Source organism: Morone saxatilis, unplaced genomic scaffold (assembly GCF_004916995.1).
Source record: "Morone saxatilis isolate NCDOM2014 unplaced genomic scaffold, NCSU_SB_2.0 Contig23, whole genome shotgun sequence".
Lineage (NCBI taxonomy): Eukaryota > Metazoa > Chordata > Actinopteri > Moronidae > Morone > Morone saxatilis.
The window spans coordinates 11,694,642-11,717,184 of NW_023339796.1; the positions used below are offsets into that span (position 1 = coordinate 11,694,642).

The 22,543-nt window shown below is 40.2% G+C and overlaps 2 protein-coding genes across 4 annotated transcripts in view; one reads left to right on the forward strand and one right to left on the reverse strand.

Moving 5' to 3' along the window:
- LOC118334760 (laminin subunit alpha-3-like) overlaps window positions 1-13,049 on the reverse strand; it is a 54,993-nt gene extending 41,944 nt beyond the window's left edge. For both annotated transcript variants that reach the window (XM_035670823.1, XM_035670824.1), the window contains exons 1-3: window positions 12,490-13,049; window positions 11,793-11,945; window positions 1,171-1,288 (exon numbers count right to left, since the gene is read on the reverse strand). In XM_035670823.1, coding sequence (XP_035526716.1) covers window positions 1,171-1,288; window positions 11,793-11,945; window positions 12,490-12,807 — 589 coding nt within the window. In that variant the 5' untranslated portion in view covers window positions 12,808-13,049. The remainder of the gene's footprint in view (window positions 1-1,170; window positions 1,289-11,792; window positions 11,946-12,489) is intronic.
- A 774-nt stretch (window positions 13,050-13,823) lies between these two features.
- Window positions 13,824-22,348, forward strand: vps4b (vacuolar protein sorting 4 homolog B). 2 transcript variants are annotated; one of them, XM_035670788.1, is made up of 13 exons: window positions 13,824-14,031; window positions 15,226-15,337; window positions 15,494-15,594; window positions 17,228-17,339; window positions 17,662-17,812; window positions 17,994-18,052; window positions 18,210-18,329; window positions 18,487-18,643; window positions 18,757-18,905; window positions 20,058-20,139; window positions 20,225-20,444; window positions 20,549-20,689; window positions 20,789-22,348. In XM_035670788.1, exons 1-13 carry the CDS (start codon window positions 14,011-14,013, stop codon window positions 20,888-20,890), a joined length of 1,527 nt encoding a protein of 508 aa, XP_035526681.1. In that variant the 5' UTR covers window positions 13,824-14,010; the 3' UTR covers window positions 20,891-22,348. The 2 variants fall into 2 exon arrangements, with proteins under 2 accessions (XP_035526681.1, XP_035526682.1); XM_035670789.1 differs by lacking the exons at window positions 13,824-14,031; window positions 15,226-15,337; window positions 15,494-15,594 and adding an exon at window positions 16,072-16,293.
- The last annotated feature ends 195 nt before the right edge of the window (window positions 22,349-22,543 follow it).

Here is a 22,543-nt window from a genome sequence, read left to right on the forward strand (position 1 = left end):
CACATATATAGCTGCGTAAGTTACATATGACCATATTTTGGGACACTAGTAGATCTATGTGAGTCTAGGTTTGTGGTAAATATTTCCTGACAGCAGGTATCCTTCAGAATTGGGTTGGCATTGCACTGCGCTTCACATGTATTGCTGATCTTATTCTCCCCCTCCTAAATTCTGCTGTGTAAGTCATCCAGGTCTCCTGAAGTATGAGTGGTTCATCTTCCACCACACTAGTAATTAAGTGTGAAATGTATTCCATGTCACCACTTGCTATTGTCTACACACACAAAAAAACAACACAAAACATAAACATGTAAAGTCTAAAATTCATCCTAGACTTCATTCAAAGTTTTGATTTCTTTTAATACACCATAATCACACATATTTCCTGTCTTAAATTCTTAAGCAGGCTGATCAGTGTGCCATAGCAAACAAAATTTAATCCATCTCCACAATGGGTCTTTTACTGAGCAGATATTTAGACTTGACATAGCAGGAAAGACACAGGTGTAATTAATAAAGATAATATAATACCTGCATTCCATTCAGCAGTGCCAGTCCCGGGGGTTCCGGTACTCTACATGCCAGATCTCTGGCATGGCTTAGCGGGCCATTGTTAACATTATTAGTTACACCTGTGCATTCCCTTATATAATGCCTCAAAATGTCTGCCATGAAAAAGATCCAAAATATGGCATTTATGATTTAACAGCAGTTTATTACAAAGACACAGTAATGGTCCATATCTGTGTTTTTGTGATTTTGACAGGATTTTGTTAATGATTAAGTTTTGTGTTTTTGCACTTTTACTTTTCAATCTTTTTCTATTTATTCCAAACACACTATTGTTGCATCTGAAGAGAAAACCTGCAGCCAAGTGCAACAAAAACAAAAAGTGTGAAAGCTTTTGTCAACTGAGGATAAGTTAAAATACTACTGTATTACACAGTCAACAATAGAGTATAACAGATGTTTATTTACAAAAAATGGTTTACTTACAAAATAAATTCCAGATTTACCAGATTTACTTATAAATCACTGACAGCTGGGGGACTGGTAGCTTATGTGTAAGCAACTTTACCTTTGATTTTCCAGCCCATAATCAGGAAGGAAGTGTTGTTCTGTTTTGTTTGCAACTAAAACGTTGCAAAATACCATCACATGGGAACTTACGTGCAAAATACTGCCAGGGGTTGAAGGTTCTCCCGTTGTCTACAGAGCGCTCCAGCACCCAGAGGTCAGGACGAGGTGAATTAGCAAACTTGATGAGGACGTACGCCACATGGAAAAGCTAAAAACCAGAGCACAAAGAGCAGGCAAAACAAAAAGCAGTCACTGGTCTGAACGGATTTTGGCATAATGTTGCAGTTTCCTGTACTCTACTTGCTCTATCAAGTAAGCCTCCAGTCCTGGCCGGCAGCTCTGACAATACTCACGTTTCCTTTCTTGTGAATGCAACAGCACAACCCCAGTTTGATAGTTGTGTATCTAAAAATAATCGCCAAAGAACTAATGACTTTAATGAGCTTTCATCCATTCCACTGAATCAAAGTCAAAGCTTCCTGTTATGAGATTTTTTTCGTGCAGCTTGATTTCTGTGTGGCCATACAGCAAAGTACAAACAATTCACCAACATTTGTCAGCATGGAGTCAATAAAAGTGGTGCAGGTGCAGCCAGGTTAGTGAAAAGACATCAGCTAAGCCCACATGATCCACGTCTGTTCTCTCTGAACTCTTTATCTCCACCTTGCATCTGGATATACTGGCCATACAAGGGCAGAAAATGATGCCAATGACTGTTTCTGCCAACACTGAGCTTTCTGTCAGGTTCATGACGCTCAGATCAGTGTTTCCTTTGCAGTCCATCAAGCCCTAAAAGCGGGTGACTTCAGCTTGATTGAACATTGTACAATGGAAAGGTAATTGTGATAATCAAAGCTCTCTTTGTTATGGTCTGTCATGGACTTGGTGTAGGTAGGAATTTCAACCCGTGAAACCTGCAGAGTCAACAAAAAGCTAGTTAAAAAAAGTTATTTTTTGTGGGGTGTATCTCAATTTCAGTGCTTGTGTGGATCCTAAAACAACATTTAACATGTTTTTTTAAAAAGGGGCACCCAAGGCACATTTGCTAACCTTATGGCACCTTACCTCAGGATTGAGGTGATGAATGGAAACTGTGCATGAGCTATCTAAATAAAAGACATTTCTATAGACTGTCTTCACTTTGAGAAGGATGAAGGCAGGCCCACACTCGTCCAGCATCCCTCAGCGCCTTGATGAGAACCCAGCGGGCATTTGAAACATTCAGGTTGCTATCTCTCCTTGCATGAGGCAGGGTATGTTGCCACTCATATCAAAGCAAAGTAAAACACGGCAATGGCTCTGCTGTGGAATCATGGACTATGTCAAGAGAATCCACAATTATGCTGATGCACATCTCCCCCTCAACCCTGAAAAGTAATGGCCTCAAGTTCAAGTAGTGCTTGGGTTGATGGATTGTGAGAGAGTTCAGAGGTCAGCTGCCAATTGTCTGGCATAGTTCTCTGAGAACTGTTCCTAATAACACACAACAAAAAACATTAGGTTGCAAATAGTCTTTTTGACTGTCCTTTAATCACTGTTGCCATTGACCAAAACAGTCTATCTGAAAGTAAATAAAATAGCATAGAATGCCTCTTTCTGACCTTTACTTTGAATGGGGTGTGACTTGAAATTAATCAGAGAACACTTCCACCCACAAGCAACAGGATGTGCAAAAAACACACAAAAGACGTGGGCTGTCATCCAGCTAAAAACAGAAGCAAGGCTTTTTCAGAGGAGCTGCCTTCTATCAATATGTTGGTTCTGCTGAGGACCAGGAGGAAGTTTAGTTCACACGAGTGGAGATGACGTTAAGGGGGACGGCGGGGAGAAGGGGGTTGGAGAGTGAGATGGGGGGAGGGTCAAAAGAGTAGGGGTGGCTAGAGACGTGCTGCCTGGCATGCAGACCCATCTCAGATTCCAAACATAGCGCCACATTCCCCTTCCCTCCTAATGCCACCAAAGCATAGCATGCCACTGCTTTCAGGAACCTGTCACTGACAGCAACACACAGCAGTGAAAATCTTATCCACTATTGGGTACAGATAAAGAGTTTACTACTGGCACATTTGCAATAGTTTACCTGTTGTTATGTGTGTTGCCAAATATGAAAGATAAGTCAGATGCACTAACTGAGGATTCTGCATGTCATGTTTTTTCAGAATGGGTAATTGCATAGTTTTACAGAGGGGTCTGGTGAATAGAGCTGGTTATCATTAAATATATTGGTGCCAATATGTTAACTACAACTCTGAGGAAAGCATTTGATGCCAGTGTTGAGCATAAGGTTCAGTGTGTAACATTTATTAGGAACTACTGGCAGAAATGGAATTTTATCTTAGAATGAGCGGGTCCTCTACTACAGAGTCTGCCATGCTGAACCACCATGTTTCTATGGTACTCTAGAAAGTACATAGTAGTTTCTCCTACATGCTAATAAGGCAAGCTGTATTCAGATGGTTGCAACTTCACCGCTTGATGCCATTAAATCTTACACACTGGACCGTAAATGGTAATTTAGTCAATACTAAAAATATACACATGTACCTAGGCCTACTATTGAAGAACCAACAAATGATGTTCAGTATTTTGTCCGTATCAAACCACTTCTTATTTACTCTTACTGTTATGGATGAGTAAATTCTTTGATCTAGAGAATAATGCAAACCCCATGCATACAACTTTACTTCTTTCTCACCAGGCCTGAATGTGGTGATGCCATTCACTGTTGTATCTAATGCTGACTTGATGCCAGTAACTGATTGATGGTAGAAAGAATCCTCCGGAAACAAACCCAGTCAGAAACAGATCTTGGAAGACAGGGCCTGTCCTGGCACGGCTTTCCTTAATTTCAGGCCTGTCTTTCCAACTGTGTACTGCCAGTCTAAACACACACTCTTGAAATATGTCCAGCACCTACGTATTGTTTGCACAGAGCATGAAATATTGTGATGGCATGCTAAGCACATCAGCACAGGATTCTAGTGGTGTACAAAGACATGAAACAGATTGACAAGCTTGCTGCAAAATACACTTGGAATAACACTTGAGCGGAGCCACCCTCTGCCCCTCCCTGCATCTGCAGCCTCAGGCTTTAGAGAAGAGTGTCATGCCAGGAGGTTTAGAGTAGGAGGCTGTGGGTGGGTGTCAAAAAGGTCAGGGGTTGAGTTGTGACAGGTATGAACTGTTTGACACCTACCCTCTCTGCCTTCTTACCCCATCTCAAATTCCTGACCTTGACCCTCCATAATTGTGTCACATATACAAGGTATAACATATCCAGATCTCCTCTAACCTTCTAATTAACATGACAGGACAACACAGCCAACCAACTCCCTCATGACCAAACACCATTTTAACAACCGCGTATTAACATTTTCCCTTTCAGTGCACTTGTAGCAACGTGTAAATGCATTCTGACAAAACACACACTGTCGCATTCTTAAATCTGTTGACCCCTGACATTTCATGCCCACTGACTGTGTGTGTGTTATTATTTCTGAATCGTTGACCCCTGACAGTTCATGCCAAGTTTGTGTGTATGACAACTCAAGAGTGATAAATGTGCCCCCTTAAGTGTGAACTGTCACTACACAGACGTCCTGCCCTCTAACTTCATACATGCCTGTGCTTCAGTTTATAGAGCTGTGGAGCTGCAGTGTTTCATACTCAGAGAACAATCAAACTTCTCAAAAAGTCCTGATTGCGTGACCCGTGAAGTTAGTCTTGTTGCTGTGCCTGCCACGTGGATCTCTTCAATTATAATCTCTTTGTCTTGATCAAATGAAGTGTACTCTATAATGGACTGGTTAGGAATTCCTCACAGCCTTCTCAATAAGAAACTATAGTGTCTGCAACATAGTTCATTATTGTTCCTTTATTCTAATGTTATTGTACTGCCCCAATAGCAGGTACTGTATGCTGCCATGAGAAGATGAGACATGTGGACAAACTACATTTACTCTTGTTACTGTAACAAAGTGGGGGTTTTTTCAGGGTTTTTAAAAATCAATAATTTTCTTTTTACTGAAGTACTTTTTATCACCAGTATTGTATTTCACTACATATCACTACATTTGTTACAGAATAAGAACAAAAAGTCCTGATAAACTATGTGAGAATTGAGCAAAAGATGTCAGGGAGGTGTGAGGGTGCGTTTGGATCTGGTCGGGATTGGCAGTTAGTGAACAGTACCAAAAAGTACAACGGCACAGTAAAATTAAGGACTTTAACTAGCTCATTATGGGTATGGTTATGGTCAGTGTTGTACATGAATGCACTAAAAGCACACAGTTCATTTAACGTTAGTTTGCAACTAATGAACATGCACATGAGCGTTGTTAACTCCTGCAAGAGTTAAAACCAGCACAACACTTATTAGCATTATTGTACCTGGGCATAGTTTAAAAAAGGGTTGCATCTCCCTTTAATTGAATGTACCACCTCCAAATCAAACACACTGACGATGTTACATGACCTATAGGTGCACACTCGGTCTGGCTAACATTCTCAATGCTAATATGCTCATGGTGGTCGCTCCAGCAGTGACTCCTGTGTTCACTTAGGAACTTCTACCTTCAGGGAGGTGGGTGAGTCCTCCCTGTTGTTTTGACAGTCCCTGTCATAGTTGTGACTGTAGAGCCTCATTCAGCTCAAAATGTCTGAAAACTTTAAGGAGTGCAGTGGGACTGGAGAGGCTGAGTGGACTGATTATATTATGCATTGAGAATGGTTGACATAGAGCAGATACTTGCAGTGCACAAGACTCACAGAATAATGTGCAGACAAGTGAGTACAACAACAAACTCACTGATTGTTGGCACTTTCTGCAGAGCAGAGTCAACAACTACTGCGTTTCTCAGCAAAGAAGCGTTGTGTGTGCGTGCAATACACAGTGTGTAAAAACAGTGCAGTCATTCCTTTGCTTTAAAATGTGGTCATGGACTCAGAGTTTATATTGTTTATACATCTCTGTGTTCTCTGGCTTGGGAATGTTTGATTCTACTGTTGATTCTACAAGAAGTTTCTGGTTATTTAATTTATGTGGCTCAAGAATGCATGCTGCACCCACCGTGGTGTCCATGGCCATTTTTGTTTAATTAAGTTTTTTCAATTGAATTTTGTCGTCTTTTCTGGTTTATTCTTTTGAGGCTACACAGAGGAAGGCGGCTGTATCTTTATAACTGATATTCAGTTCAGCCAAAGTGCCATCTATAGAAAAGGAGTGTATTGGTTTAGACATAAAGACTCAGGTTGTTCCACTAGTGTGTACATTGATATTTAATGCAATTTATTTTATTTCTTTATTATCGATTTAATTTATTCAGCCTAAAGTTATTAAACTATCCTATTTTTTAATTTTATCAAAGTACATTTTACAAGTACTTCCACTTTAAATTTTTACATTTTAAATTAACAGTAGGCTACTTTTACTTGAGCATACTATTCTAGTACCATATTTATATCGGTCTAAATCTAATCTTAACTACAGGCAGGACATGTAAGCTAGCAATCTAACATCAATAAGTACATTTTCAGCAAGCGCAGTCAAGAATCAGATATTGAATATCCTAATCCCAAATTCCAACCGCATAGTACCACATAGCTACATAATCTACAGTGAGATCAGAATCCTGACAGATAGAGGCCATCTGAGTGAGCTCCTGAGAGGTTGATGTGAGATCAGAGGAATGCAATTCAAAGGAGAGGAGGCATCGCCTTCTGTTGGAGTGCATCAGCCCTGCCAGACACAGCAGTTGCCCTCCAGTGTGTAACAATGCAATGTGCAACTGTTTGTCTGTGTGCAACAGGTGGGAGGGGGAAGGGGAGAGGGTAGTCTGGTGTATTTTTCTCTGTCTCCATGACAGAATTAGTTATAAGGTAACAAAGAAAGATTGGCAAGAAGTCACAAGAGAGCTGTAAGTGTAGCAGAAAACATACAGTATATTCGAGTTTCTACATGTTAGCAAACTTCACATTGTTAAAGCTTAAGGTACAGCTGTTCGAGAATTGTCGGTTTGCTTTTCTGTTTTTAACACAACATGTTCTCATATTTATGAAATGACATTATTGATTATATAATGCCTATTATTAAATAATCTTAAGAAACCATGCAAATGGCAATATCTATTCTATAAAATTTAGTGTTAAGATCAATGTGTTCAGGTTGTCAGGAATGTTAGAAATGTAGTATTTTACCAATTGTTACTTGTTAAATAATCTCTCTGAAATGATTAAATTATATAGTACATAATCTATGTTATGTAAATCTTTGTTATAGTTACTAAAAAAAACTGTTTACTCAAGAAAAGGGTGAGTACAAAATATAATTATTCTGCAATAATGGAAACTATTGTAATATGGCAATATTTTACAGTATTTCCTTCCAGGTCTATCAATGACCTTAATTGAAAGCATGCACATGGGTGTACTATTCATGAAACAGCCCTATCAAATGCGTCTAGGAAAACTCCTGCTCTCCAACACATCCCATTGCATCAATGCCTGCGTCAGTAAACCTGTGACCACTGATTAGCATTTCCATATATGAATTCATGACAAAGGCCTTGAAAAGTGAATAGATCCCACATTAACCCCCACAAGCCTTTCCACATCGAAGCTCCAGATTTAGGGGGAACTGCGGTCCAACAGTCACCCGTGATACACTTGCCAAGCCAGGCGGCTATACTGCTAACTAGCACGGGGTGGCTGTTAGTGGAGTAGTAAATATCTGCTGGGTTGGCCTGGCGCCTCAGGCAGCCTGGCTAAAGACAGGCACTTACATCACCTCCATCGTCACCACAGCAATAGGGACATATTTAACAATCAATCTTGTCACTAGGGTAGGACAGAGCCAGCTGCACTGCATGAACAAATATTTATTACCAAGCATATACAACGGGATGGATTTTCAACAAGATTTTTTAGATTATATATTTAAAGAAAACACAACACATGACACCTCAATTACTATAGGATTATAGCCTCTATTTGCTAACCACCTGTTGTATGAGGGATGCAGCCATGCACAATTAATCCTTGTACAGACAATCACACATGCATGCATGCATCATGTTTGGTGCTATCTGAACGTTTGCTCAGTATGAGGGCATTTGTCAAGGGAAAGAGGAATGTTTTCAGTCTGAGACTTGTGTGTTTGTGTGTGTTTTCTGTTGAAGTACTTTCTCACCACCAAATTACACCACCTCTCCTTTTCTATCCATTTATCTAGTGAAAAGAGAGGACCAGGTCACTTTCAGTGATTCTTAAAAAGAACCCAACCTTTGTGAGAGTCCGTGAGCACAGAAAGGATGTCACACAATACCGTCTAGAAGGATTCAAACACAAAAGGGGGCAACGGCTGCAAATAAAACATTCAAACCAACTTCTGTGGGAGGTGGACCCCTGAGAGAGGGGATTAGGTTTCAGGGAATGTCTCTAAAATTGAGTTCTTGGATGCTTTCTCTCTTGACGATTGCAGAACTGTGAGCAGTGCCAAACTTTACTTCCAACTTTATCCTTTAAAGTCATTGTTCCTGCCCTTATTCACATACCCTACAAAGTGAAAAGCACGTATACGCAGCTTCATAGCCTGCTGAGCAAATAGCCTATAAATCACATAAAAAACTAGATCTGTAATCTGTCCATTTTAAGCCACAAAACCACCACGCAAAGCTCCATCATCAACACATTAAACACCTGTCACCCACAGAACTAATCCACAGCCTTAACCTTAACATAAAAATACCAGTCAAGTCCCTTGTACAACAATCCGGTGACTAAACAGAACTTCATTTAAACCAGTAATGTCCGATGTTCATTCAGTACTGGACACCAACCATTCAAAAGCAGCTCAGTCTCATCAGATGAGAGACAGACAACAGTAAGCCCCGGTATGTTTGCCTCACATGGTCTACTCTGGGCTCACTCAGGCAGATAAGCACATGCGGTCAGGGCTCCTAAAATACATTCCCCAGAAAAAAGGAGTGACTGACACATCTGATATGTGGTGTAAATGTTTACCAGAACAATGGCTTGCCTACTGTGTCCTGCAAATAGTTTACCAAGGGCACAATTTCCTGGAAAAGTAGTTTTAAACTTTAAATGGGATGGACAAGAAATGGTTCACTGGTTCTTGACATATGAATGCATTGGGGTGAACAAAATGAACAAGAGATAAACATATACAAAAGCTGTATTAGTAACAATCACTTAACATCTGTGCTCACATAAACAACTATTTTGGTCAACTACTTTAGAGGTTAATCAGCTTTATGACAAATTTCATCCTCATCCATACAGAAGCCAGCTGAAGATCACTGAGGTTATTTCCTCACTCAATGTAGGATTTGTCATGGGTCACGGGTCAAAAGCCAAGAAGTCACAAAAACAGAGAGCAGCTAACCTGCTTGCATTGGCCTGTCTGAGACACATGGCTTATCCGGAGGAGAGCCCTGAGCTGGAGGCGATTTAGAGATTGATCACGTCACTAGAAGCCCTCAGCCTCTGGGCTGGTAGTAGCACCAAGATTTGAAGATAGATTGAGTGAAAACTAGACTAGGCTACAGCCCTGCAAGCAGCTCTGTGCAAAGAGGTAAATCAGCACGCTACCATTCTCACAATGACAATACAAACATGCTGATGTTTAGCAGGCATACAAAACACAAAGTAGAGGCTGATGGTAATGTCAGTACATGGGGCTATCTGGGTGCCCCAATAGTGACACATTTGTCTAAAACTCAAAGAGGTCAACCTCATGGTGGCACTAAAGGTAAAGTCAGGGGTTCCTCAATAGGGTCAATAGGGTTCATTCTCTGGGGACCATGATTAGCAATCCATCGAACCAGTTTTTGAGATATGTCAGTCTGGACATAAATGACAGACTGTCCGACAGACCAACACCTCCAAAAGATTTTATATCTAATAATGCTGAAAATGGTATTTAATGCCCAGTTCTGGTTTAATTTGTCTGAGAAAATATCGAGGTCATTTTTAGTCAGATAGCTTTAAACTCGGTAGACCCTTTTTCAAACAATCCTCTTCACAGAAAAAACGGAAACAGCTCTCTCTTTGAACTTCACTCTTTTAACCTAAACATCTACTGTGCCATTATCTAATATATCTACTGAGAGCCACGCAGATAACAGCAAAACAGCCACCTGCGCTGGTCTTGAAAGAAAACCACAACCCCATTCAGCTAGGTCTCACCCACATAAAGCATTGAACACATCATTTATCCCTGTGGATTATTTTTTTTTTTTTTAAATCTACAAAGCTATCAAAGCTTCACGTGGAACAATCAAACAACTTGACAGCTTTATTCCTGTCTTGGATAATAATTGATCTTGTATGTGTAGGGTGGAGGACAGCAATAAAGCACACTGGTTGGGAAATAAAACTCCACCTAATTCCAAACCCAAATCATGAGCTATTTTAAATATAAGCAGTGATATTGTATTCATTTTCAGTCTTTTCTTTCTTCTGTTTATATGGGAGCGCTTGCTAAATCTGTTGTTTTCAGTAAAGAAGAATGCTGAGACCTTTTTCTTCACAGAATTTCAGTGCTAAAACAACCATATGGCTTAAATGGTGGCAGGTGAGCATTGTTTACACTCTTGGTGGTTGCATCAGATGCTATGAAAAGAAAAATGTGTGTGACAGGTGTGTGTGTGTGTGTGTATGTGGTGAGGTGGTGGTGTTGTAGTGAGGGAGGGCAGAGTGTTGGGTGGTTGGTAGTCACCATCAGGAGATCTAGCCATGCTCTTTTTAGCACACCATAATGCAATAACGCTACTTTCCCCACTCCCAAATAAACTGAGCATTACCATGTATTAAAGTCAGACATCCCTACAGGCCCTGCATGTGTCCATCCTCTTCTAAGTGTGGACTATATTTAACCGTGCAGTATCTTTTGCTCAGCTCGGTCTGTCTAAAAACAGAGATAGAAAAGCCAACACCCATTGTCTGACACAGTGCCCACTGAGAGCCAAATATGCAACACGTGTAGAGAGGAGCTCTATTGTTGCTCTCTTTTTGAAGTCTACTCCAAAACTGGTCAAAACCCTCCTCACACAAGAGGTCCATGCCTCCACCTGCGCTCCCCTGAATCTGATTTTACATCCTTCTGATCCCTAATCCCAAGACAGAATTCCTCTCTTTCCTCACAGTGGATAATTGAGCGTGAGGTGCAATTTTATGGGCCGTGAGCCAAACTCCTGCCAGAGACACGGGTCATGATGGAAGCATATTCGCTGGCCAAAGGGGCGTGAATCTGATTCCTGGCAAGCATCCAAGTGCAGCCCATTATTCACATGATCACTGCTGGCTGAGGTGATGAAGCTCAAACTGAAAATATCATCATGTAACACCTTTGGGATATTTTGTGAATGAAACACCATGTGTCAGGCAGCTTTATCCTTGCATATACCCAAAACAAATAAGCAGCAGCAAAACACAATGCTGCAGAAGAACATGGTGCAAAAAAAAGATTGCAATTTCCAATTTTACACCAGTGATGGTGCTCTGCTGCCTCTCACAAAATGACATAGCTCATATCAAAGCTGCAAAGACCAAAAGCAGCAAACACGTTCCTTCACACTGCCTCAGTAACATCCCAGCGCTATATTTTACTGTCACCCCACAGCAATCATCATTCAAACTGCAGGTAGCAGCAGGTAAACAGCTGTGCATAGCAGAGTAAGGTATGATAATCTCACCTGTCCAAGGTCCAGGGTGACATTCACCTCGTTGTAGCCCAGTCCTCTGGAGAGAGGAGGGCTCTGCCACCAGCGCTCTGTCCCATCGATGGCGTTGGTCACCGGGTGGGCTTTGCTTGGGTCAGCGGTGTTGCAGTAGTCACAGAACTGACCCTAAATGGTGTCATATTGTTGCAATTCAGAAACATACACAACCAAGTGATTGCAGCAAACTGCCAGTGGCTTTTACAATGGAGACAGCCGCTGGCAAATAACAAACCCAATGCAAGTATGAAAAATGTTGCAACCACAAGCGAATATTAAGTTTAGAAAAAAGTTGGTGTGTGCCCACATCAAAGTACTCTTCTTACAGCAATGTAGGGCCTTTCAGAATAACTCCTGAGGGGACAAGACCACTTTTGAAAGGGCATTTCCTTAGAAAACTCAACTACAATGGTGTAAAACTATTTCTGGCACTTGTACAACTTGGTCGGGCGAGAGCTTTTACAAACACACAGAACATATTTATGAGGGACCATCTTTATAAAAACAACTAAACATACTTTCTGTTAATGGTTATATATTGAATATAACATAATGTTCACTATATGTTACCGACTACAATGTAATGCCCTCTTTCAGTGCAGGCACATTGCTGTTATTCACCTTTACGCACGGACCGAAAGCTTTAGTGAGATCGCATCCAGCTTTTTCTTACCTGTATATTTTGAGTAAGGACTCCGGTGGTCGGTCCTCCGACAAGTTTACAGTATAAATCATATCTCGGTGTCCCAGACTCATCCTGGCCGCAGGTTGCTGTGGCAGAGATACTAGTCCCCTGAGCGAGGTTGAAATACGGAGGACTCAAACTAAAACCTGTTAAGCCATTAGAAGTCTCTTGTCCATCTGCGTCCCTCAAAAGTGTTACTAAAAAGGTGAAAAATAGAGTGAGGAGATGAGCTCCTCTCATCCCTCTCGCCATGTTAGAGATCCCAGTAGATGCTGAGAGCAACCCGCAGCGTGCAGGTCTTGTCATCTATAGATCTCCATAAAATGCGCCTGATGGGCTACGCGGGTTACGCGCGGGACTCTCTCAGTAGGACTACACGTCCGCTAATGTCAGTGGGAAAGAGTTGATCTTCTTGCTGTTGACGGTGTGCTCTCTTTCCGCCGCATGTTTCCAAACTAACAACGTCAGCTCCACGTCTTCCTGACCAAACTGTGCGCTACACTGAAGCTATCAGGTGTCAGGCTGTAGATTTTCTGAGCTCGACTCTAATCCACAGAGTGGGGCCAAAGGTCCCCTATCACAGTTTACACTGCGTTTTCCAGCAGCAAGCCTTTCTCCGCTTTCTGCTAACTTTCCTACAAAGAAAGCTTGTTTTTTAATACCCTGTCATTTTAACCATCATCATCAACAAGGAACCGCTTTTGACAATGTTGTTGCATGTCATTTATAGAAGTATTCTGTCCTTTCAAAGGCAATTTGAATTGGCTGACACTTATAAGTGAAATGCAAAACAAATAGAAATGTTAGATTTTTAAATTAAATTAAATTGCCTAGCCATAACTTGTATAAGTATAAGCTTCTATACACATCTTGTTTTAACGCATCTTATTATTTTCATCTGTATTCTTATATTTTTTAAGTTTTTATAGAATAGTATTACCCCTTATAACCAGCTCCAAACCTAGAAATGACTCCAGCAGCGGGTTAACAGGTTTCAAACATCGTAGAGCCTTTTACAATGATCTTTGATCTTGGGGCGCCCTCTAGCGGAGCGCACAGTCATCACACGAGAGTTATTGGTGGAAGTAGATCTTCTCGGTCCCAGGCATCGGTCACTTGGCATTTTGTTGAGCTACCATATTGTGTTACAAGTACGACTCTTAAATGTCTTATTTTCTTGCATCGTGTTGCCCACTGCCCCAAAACGGGATTGTCAGTGAAAGTTAATATGTGTGTAATTCTATTTGGGTCAGCAACTTGTCTTGTCTTTGTAACTTGCACGACAACATTGAGCCTGAGCGCTGTGACTCAGTGGCAGGAGGGTTGTCCCAGCATCGTTCCCATTCCTGTGACTGGGCAGACTGCTTTCTTTAACGCATGTGTCAGTGCGGAGGGAGTGATAAAGCAAACAGGAACTGGTTGTACACTGACAGACCGTGTAAACGAAACAGAAGTGGCCGGGATCACGGGTCGACTCTGTTGTGTTTGTAACCCCGCACAGGACTCCGCATGGAGCCAACAAATCTACAGGTAGGATGAATAATGATCTGTAAGGCTGGAAGCTCCTCGTTTATGGAAACAAGTGTCTCAGATGGGGACAAATCCACCGAGTGTTATTGTCTGTATGTAATCTGGCGGGTTTCAGTTTGACAACTTTTCCATTTTATTGTGTGCTCATTTAAAGTGACTTCCTGTGTTTTATTAACACTAAATAAGCAATTTCTTTAGTTTGAATGTTGAGAGCTGACTGAACTCTATCACTGACCAAAAATAGTCATTCACATCAAGTCCACACATTCAGTGGTAGTCTGTGAAATGATTAATTCACAGGTAGCCTAATTAAATATTTTAAGCAGGGACTGTGGCCAGTTGTAATATTCTTTCTGTGATCTGAGAGGTTTATAATGGTTTTATATCCTAGATAGCACATCTGATATGCAGTGTAGTTCTCATTGGTCAAAATAGCAGGTACCCTCTGACAGGTGGGGGGGATCCTAGATCAGGTGGAATTCACATAGACCCTCTGCTAATTTTAATAACTCACTTAGAGCTGTAGGGTTCAGTTTCTAATTCAGTTTACTTTAACTCTGTTTTAATAGACAAACTGCAGTATAACTGGACAGAGTTGATAGTTGGACATAGACAACATTTGAGCAGAGATTCAGACATTTCATTAATTTGGTCACATCAGAGAAAGATTTGGACGGACACTTAATACTGAAGTGATTGACCATTTACTAAAAAATCAATGCTGATAATGTCAATGAGTACATTTTTGGGACAGACCTCCTTTACAGTAATCACAGAAAAGCACAAGTTTAGTAATAACAATACATATAACTTAAAGCAGGTTCAGGGCCCTGATATTATCCATGTAGGCTCACTGGCACTTTGCTATGATTAATGTTATGAATCACACTTTCTTTCAATAACACTTACTGTCTATTATTATATTTATTATATTATATTTTATATTATTATAAATTAAATGATTAAAATGACATTGATTTTGTTTGTTTTGTTTATCATTTGAATCATTTCAGCTCCAAAGCATTTTTATAAATGATAATGCTATATTTATAATCTGTGGTACTAACTGCTTTTACTATAATAACAATGCTGTATTATATTACTTTTGTTGAGTTTAAGATTCCTATACAGACTGTTATGTAGTGATTTTATTAGAAACATATAGTTTTATTGATTCATTTCCTGCTCTTTCAGAAAGCTATTGCCGTAGCACAAAAGGCTTCACAGGAAGACCAGGATGGGAACTATGAGGAGGCCATCCGCTCCTACCAACACGCTGTCAAGTACTTTCTGCACATTGTAAAACGTGCGTCACCACACCTACAACAACTTAACCATTCAGGTCCCCCTATGGGTGTCCATCACCGTCTCTGCCTGATGGCCCCGTTAGCATCTACAAGCGAAATTACCACTACAACAACACTACTGAGTGGTGTTAAATGAATGTTCTCTTTCCCATCAGGTGAACCCCAGGGTAAAGATGGCAACCAGAAGATAAGAGATACATGTAAACAATACCTGGACAGGGTGGAAGAACTGCAGGAGTACCTAGTGAATAAAGAGGTTGCTTTTCTTTTTTTTTTTTTTTTAACTGTGTGAAAGTGCTGCAGCATGAGTGGACTTTTTAGTTGAAATCTAATTCAGGGATTAATTGTGGTTAAGTGCCAGACGGTTGCTAGAAAATACATGTTAAAATGTCTCATGTTACAATTACAGGGTTAATAGTTCATTCATAGTCCGGTATTATTTTGGTCAACCCATATACTGTAGTCTCACATAAAAAGGTAGATGGTATGGGCTATGGGTTAACCTCTAACCAAAGACACCACATAAGAAGCCACTGGAACAGAAAATAAGAAAAAGGTGACAAATGTAGTCCAAATCGACCGCTTATCTTAATTAAGTTTTAAAACAGAACAAATTGATAATGTTAATTGTAAAAAAAAAAAAAAAGTAAGCTACTTGTTTTTTTCAAAGTAAGAGACTCTGAACTGTAACCGAGGCTACGTCTTGACGTCATCGCATTCCGTGCACGCGAGTATCGACTCTTAATGCGGAAGTTCCCTCCTCGGTCTCAGTCGGGAGCGATCTGAGAAACGAAAACAAGCCTCACAAAAACGTCGATTGTCGAGTTAAAAGTCAACCTGTGGGGTTAATTTCTAAAGCAGTGTGTTTAAAAGTTGTTTACTCACGGCGGGATCACACTCGTTTCGATTGTTGGACAAGTGATCGGCCCTTATGGCTACCAACAATAATTTACAGGTAAGTTGAGGACCAAACCCAGAGGTGGCTAAAACGGCTGGCGATAACTTAACTATTAAATAAGCTGACAAAGTTGTGCAGCTCTACGATTAAACTGAAAAAAAGTACAGCAGTTGCTACTCGTGGAAACGTCTGGTATATCTTTGTTAGGTGGAGTTCGGTATAAATGTTTGCAACGGAGTAAAACAGCGTAACGTTTGTAACATTAGCGGCTAATTAGCATGCTAACTCAGCTAACCCATACACAAATTCAGTCAGTAAACGTCGACGTGTGACCGTCAGAAGGTGGCATTGTGGTATATGTAGTGTAAAGGCTGGTGTTGTCCGTTGTTACACTATATGCAGTGGTGGTAACTGCGGTATGACATTATCGTGAGCTTGTATTGACGAAAAAAAGGGGGGCAGCTAATGGGATTAACGCTGCTAGCTGGCTAACTTGGTGTTATTTGGCCTCTAAAACGACATCCAGCTCAAATAGAAAGCCAAACTATTGTGCGTTTATTCTGTCGAGATTATATTACAGGTACTGTTAGTGTTAAAGTTACATTTTATAGCTACGGTAACCAATAGGAAGTGAAAGAAAGCATATCCAAATGAAGGTTCAGGCACTCCTCCCTCGGTGTGCGTAGTGTCACCACATTGGACAGATGTAAGTTAGTATTCACTCCAGTCTTTACGCATATATATGTGTATATATATGCGTAGAAGCCAAACTGACATATTCACTTAAGTATTTGTCGTTTTTATTTAGTTAATTAGTAACTTCCTGTGCTTCCATTTGTCTTTTGTTGTGATCTTTGTTTTGATTGGCTGCTATGTGTTGTGACGTTTTCTTAATCAGAGACATTGTGATTAAGCTCACTCAGTTGTCTGTCCTCTTCTAGCCTACAGGTGTGAGTATAACTAACACTGATCTGTGTCTCTGTTTTTATAGAAAGCTATTGATCTTGCCAGCAAGGCGGCTCAGGAGGATAAAGCTCAGAACTATGAGGAGGCTCTGCGACTGTACCAATCTGCTGTTCAGTACTTCCTTCATGTGGTGAAATGTAAGGCATAAAACAGCACATTGGCATTAAGTCCACAGTGTACACAGTCTAACAATGACACACAACAGGAGCCACAATCTAATAATAATCCTTGACATGCCTGTAGCTTGTTGTGGCTTCATATTTCTCAAATGACATGCAAGCTATTTTGCTTACTGGCATAATAATGGTGACGACAAAGAACATTGTAAAAAAAAAAAAAATGTATTAGGTAATAGTTAGATGTTGAAATGCTAAGAGGAAGGTGATGTCTCTTTTGGGACCAAATGCTCAAGCCTGAAATAATTTCTGTGTACATTTTTTTTGTGCTTTTTCTTGACAGATGAAGCCCAGGGTGACAAAGCCAGACAGAGCATCCGGGCAAAATGTGCTGAATACTTGGACAGGGCAGAAAAGTTGAAGGAGTATCTAAAGAAGAAAGAGAAAGCTCCTCCCTCTAAGCCTGTCAAAGAGTCACAGTCTGATGACAAAGGGTGTGTATACGGGTGGGGCAGTTGGGTATATCTACTCGTGATGCCGTCCAGACCTGGATGGGAAATCAATGTTGTTTTTTATATATAGAAAATATGATAAATTACTTTATTACTTGATATACAGACAAAATGATATATATTATATTTTTTAAGAATTTTAAAAAACAAAAAATGTTTCCAGGAATGAAAGTGATGAAGGTGATGATCCAGAAAAAAAGAAGTTCCAAAATCAACTCTCAGGTTTGTAATATTCCTTTTTGGGACTTTAGTCTTCAGCAGGCTTTGTGGTTTGTTTTTTTAATCTGAATTTGGTTGTTGTAGTATTTGTTTGTTGCATGCAGTCCGTCATAATGAGGCATCATTTAGCCTCCTCACTGACGTAGTGGTATTCTTCCAGGTGCAATTGTTATGGAGAAACCAAACATCAAATGGAATGATGTTGCTGGTTTAGAGGGAGCCAAGGAGGCACTGAAAGAAGCTGTTATTCTTCCAATCAAATTCCCCCACCTTTTCACAGGTATTAAATCATGTTTTATAGGAAGGCTACTTCATCGCTTTGCTATGAAATAATAGAGGCAAACATCTATATTGCATGAAACCATTGTTTCAGAGTGAAACTGATTGATTGGTCTTTTTGGGACATAATCAAAATTACCCTTTTGTTCGACTGACAGGAAAGAGGACTCCATGGAGAGGGATCTTGCTCTTTGGACCTCCAGGTACAGGAAAGTCCTATCTGGCTAAAGCTGTCGCCACAGAGGCAAACAACTCAACCTTCTTCTCCATCTCCTCGTCTGACCTCGTCTCCAAATGGCTGGGAGAGAGTGAAAAGTAAGCCATATTAACAATAATCCACCAAAGATCGGTTAAGTATAAAAATGTACTGCAGCCAGCAGTGTTGCTATGTAATTTGTTTTTAAAAAAACGTCCTTTTTTCTTCCCAGGTTGGTGAAGAATCTTTTTAGCCTTGCAAGGGAGCACAAGCCTTCTATCATCTTCATTGATGAGATCGACTCACTGTGTGGCTCAAGAAGTGAGAACGAGAGTGAGGCTGCTCGCCGCATTAAGACAGAGTTCCTGGTTCAGATGCAAGGTAAAACTGATGAGCTAAAACAAGTGTTTGTAATTACTGAATGTTGTTGTGATACATCAAATATGTTCTCTCAGGGAAACCGTTCCCACTTTTACTGATATCATTATAGTTCCATAGCATGGGATAGACAGATGTATTGCCACAGAAACTCGAGCTGTGCACAGGAGAAAATAAATAAAATAAAAGAAGGTACTTTTGGGTAACCTTAAAATATTTAGGTTGTTGGCTGCCAAAAGTTTCATATTAATGGCTTGTCTGCTGCAGCCGAATCAAACTTTATAGCATGCTGATTCTGGTCACACCCATAAGTAGATGTCAGAGCAGATATGCTCCGTGACAGGTGAGGGAAAAACACCTGGTGTGACATCACTGATTGAGGTGTGTTCAGAATCGCAACATGTTTTTAAGATGAAAACTCACGCACAGCAGTGACTTCTTAAAAGTAAGAGGAAGTTAGAGCTACTTTCTATTTTAGCTAAAAATACATATTCAAACTACATCCTCGTTCAAAGTGAATAATGTGTATAATAGTACAATAGAAGGACCATCCATAATAGAATTCATATGATATGGACCCAAAATAAGTGATACTTGGTGAAGGTTGCTTATCTGTAATCAATATTGACCTTGGTAAACAACCAGATCAGGGCCACTGCCCTGTAATGTAACATGTGGTCACAGATCTATAGAAAGCTAGAGGGGACCACGATGTGTCAGTGAAAGCAACATAGTATCATCATTTAATAACAAATGTATTTAAGTCGTGATCAACGGCTCACAAAAAGTAGTCGACTAGTCACAGCCAGTATGTCATATATATCATATGTGTGTAGAGAGAGAGAGAGAGATCGCTACAGAGGCTGAACACAAAGAAGAAAAAAAGTGAGCTAGATTTGTTGCAGTAAATGCACAGTGTAGGTTACTGAGGTTGACTGTTTGTGTTTATGTAAGAGAGGGAGAACGAGACCCACCGGACAAGAAGGGGCTAAGCAAATTAATACGCAGCTCCATGATGAGATAAGATTTAACTGCACTGTGCTAAAACTACAGATAAACCTTTGGTCTACAATGATGCACAGTGTCACCTACTGGTTTTATAGTTACCTATTCTGTGAAACCCCTGGTTTTTACCCTGACTTTTTTGTTTTGCAGGTGTGGGGAATGACAACGAAGGCGTGCTGGTACTTGGAGCAACAAACATCCCATGGACCCTGGACTCAGCCATCAGGAGAAGGTAATGGTTATTACTTGGTGAAAATTGTTAGTAAATATGTTTTCATTCACTTGTGCTCACTGTACACCAATAATATCTTCCTCAGATTTGAGAAGAGGATCTATATCCCGCTGCCTGAGGAGCACGCCCGCTCCTTCATGTTCAAGCTCCATCTGGGCTCGACCCCCCTCAGTCTCACCGAATCTGACTTTTCTACTCTGGGCAAGAAGACAGATGGATATTCGGGAGCAGATATCAGTGTCATTGTCAGAGACGCTCTAATGCAGCCTGTTCGAAAGGTCCAGTCAGCAACCCACTTCAAACGGGTACGTCTTTTAAAATATCTGTCTGTGTTTTATGCCTCAGTGTAACATGTTGTAGTGGACTAAGTGTCGCTTTTGTTTCTTTTCTTATATTTTGTTTAAATAAGGTACGAGGTCCATCAAGAACTGACCCCAACAGTCTTGTAGACGACCTCTTGACTCCTTGCTCACCTGGCGATCCCAACGCAATTGAAATGACATGGATGGAAGTCCCTGGGGAGAAGCTGTTGGAGCCTATCGTATGCATGGTGAGGATATAAAATACTAGGTGGTATTGTAAATGCATATTAGAGACCTCACTTCAGTATCATATCACCATAACACTGTGGTTTTTTTTGTCTTTTCAGTCTGACATGATGAGGTCTCTGGCCAACACAAAGCCAACAGTCAATGAACAAGATCTGGACAAACTGAAAAAATTCACAGAGGACTTTGGACAGGAAGGCTAGGTGGGGTGTTTGAGCCAAGCCAAACCAAAGCAAAGGAATTGTGATTGTCTCTCTTTACTGTCCTTGTCCTGTTTTTATGTCTCTGTCTCATCATAATCATTCATCAGGCCTTGCAGTTTGTCATTTGTCATAAATGGCAAGATTACACGCAAAGGGTGGAAGATGTAGTTTTATTCGATATTCACCATTGTCCAAAGAAAATTAAAGACTTCCCATCTGCAGTTGACCTGATAAAAGAATCAGGACAACATCGAGAATTTAAAGGGTTGTTTGACTTATGCACTAAAGACTAAAGGTATTAATGAGCAGATTACCCAAGCAACTTCAAGAAACTAATAGCAGACATACACAATAATTATTGCAAATGAGGCTTTTGAAATCAAGATAATTTATTTTAAGCATGGACTAACTCTCGTGTCCTTATTTTACAGTCCGAATACATCTCATTAGACTAATAAATACCCCATATGTCTATTTTCTATTAAGAATAAAACAAGCATTTTATAGAGTATACTGTACTTTGTGCAATGTATAAATCTTGGGCTGGGGGAGCGAAGCATGGCATGAGTTCGTAGGATTTGTTTTGGTGAAATATGTCAGATGTCTCAAGGTGGTGGATGTTTAAAGTTTTGAGACAGAGACACTCAGGATGAGAGCTGCATTGGTCTCGGTGGAAATTTTTGGATTGTTTATCCATTTTCCTAACAAATGACAACTCTATTTGTTTACTCATGTCATTTGAATTGAACATGACTATTATAGTGGATCACCAGTGGTGCCAGACCAGCATTATTTTACAAGGACTCAATACCTTTGAATTACTTTATCACTCAGCTCATGTTTTTTTTTTTTTCGCAATCTAATGTACATATTTTCCATCACTATCCACACCGGCTTTGCTGATTATCCTGAATACAAATTGCAAAAAACTAAGCCTTATTCTAAGATAAAGTCACATTGTGGATTTTTCTCAAATAAGACTGAGGTGTTGAAGTTGGAGGTGTTGACACTGATGGCTCAGGTGGAGAGATCATCTTCTCGTATACTTTCCTACATAAGAATGCATTTCCAAGAATGAACTTTATGTAGCCTTACAGTGTGCACCATGTGCCTTCTAGAAAAGCTGCAAGATTCTTTTTATTTTTATTTTATTGGTTTATTTCTAAATTGGTCATACTGCATATATATCCAGTGCTTTGTCACTACAACTAAGAAATGTATACTTGCACATTTCATGTAAGCTCTGTTAGAGATTGTATACAACTGTACTCGTTTGCTCCTAAGGTGTGAAACTGTCTCTTTTGAGTTTTGATGGGGAACATCTCTTATTTTACTGTAAATGTCTATACATATAGTCTACTCATGAGCCTTTTCTCCGTCAAAAGGCCACCCATGCATAAGATTTTCCTGTTTTTCATTTCCATAATGTAAATAAAAGTTATAGCTACGTCAAGAAAAGCGGGTTACTTTTTTGTAACAAATTTACGACTTGTTATTTACAAATATTTACAATAGAGATAAATAAAGGTTACACAATTTAAAAGAGCCAGTGTTTACTGTCTGAACAGTCAGCATACGGTGGCTGGTGGGTGTGTTGTCAACTGCAACGGATACGACGAATCAGGAAGCGGAGCTGTGCATTGTGGGAGTTGT

What these genes read in the sequence shown, in the direction of transcription:
- vps4b (XM_035670788.1), top strand. Translation starts at nt 14,011, where the DNA reads ATGGAGCCAACAAATCTACAG. An exon ending in TGGAGCCAACAAATCTACAG is followed by an intron (nt 14,032 to 15,225) that starts GTAGGATGAATA and finishes CTGCTCTTTCAG; the next exon opens with AAAGCTATTGCCGTAGCACA. An exon ending in TGGAGCCTATCGTATGCATG is followed by an intron (nt 20,690 to 20,788) that starts GTGAGGATATAA and finishes TTGTCTTTTCAG; the next exon opens with TCTGACATGATGAGGTCTCT.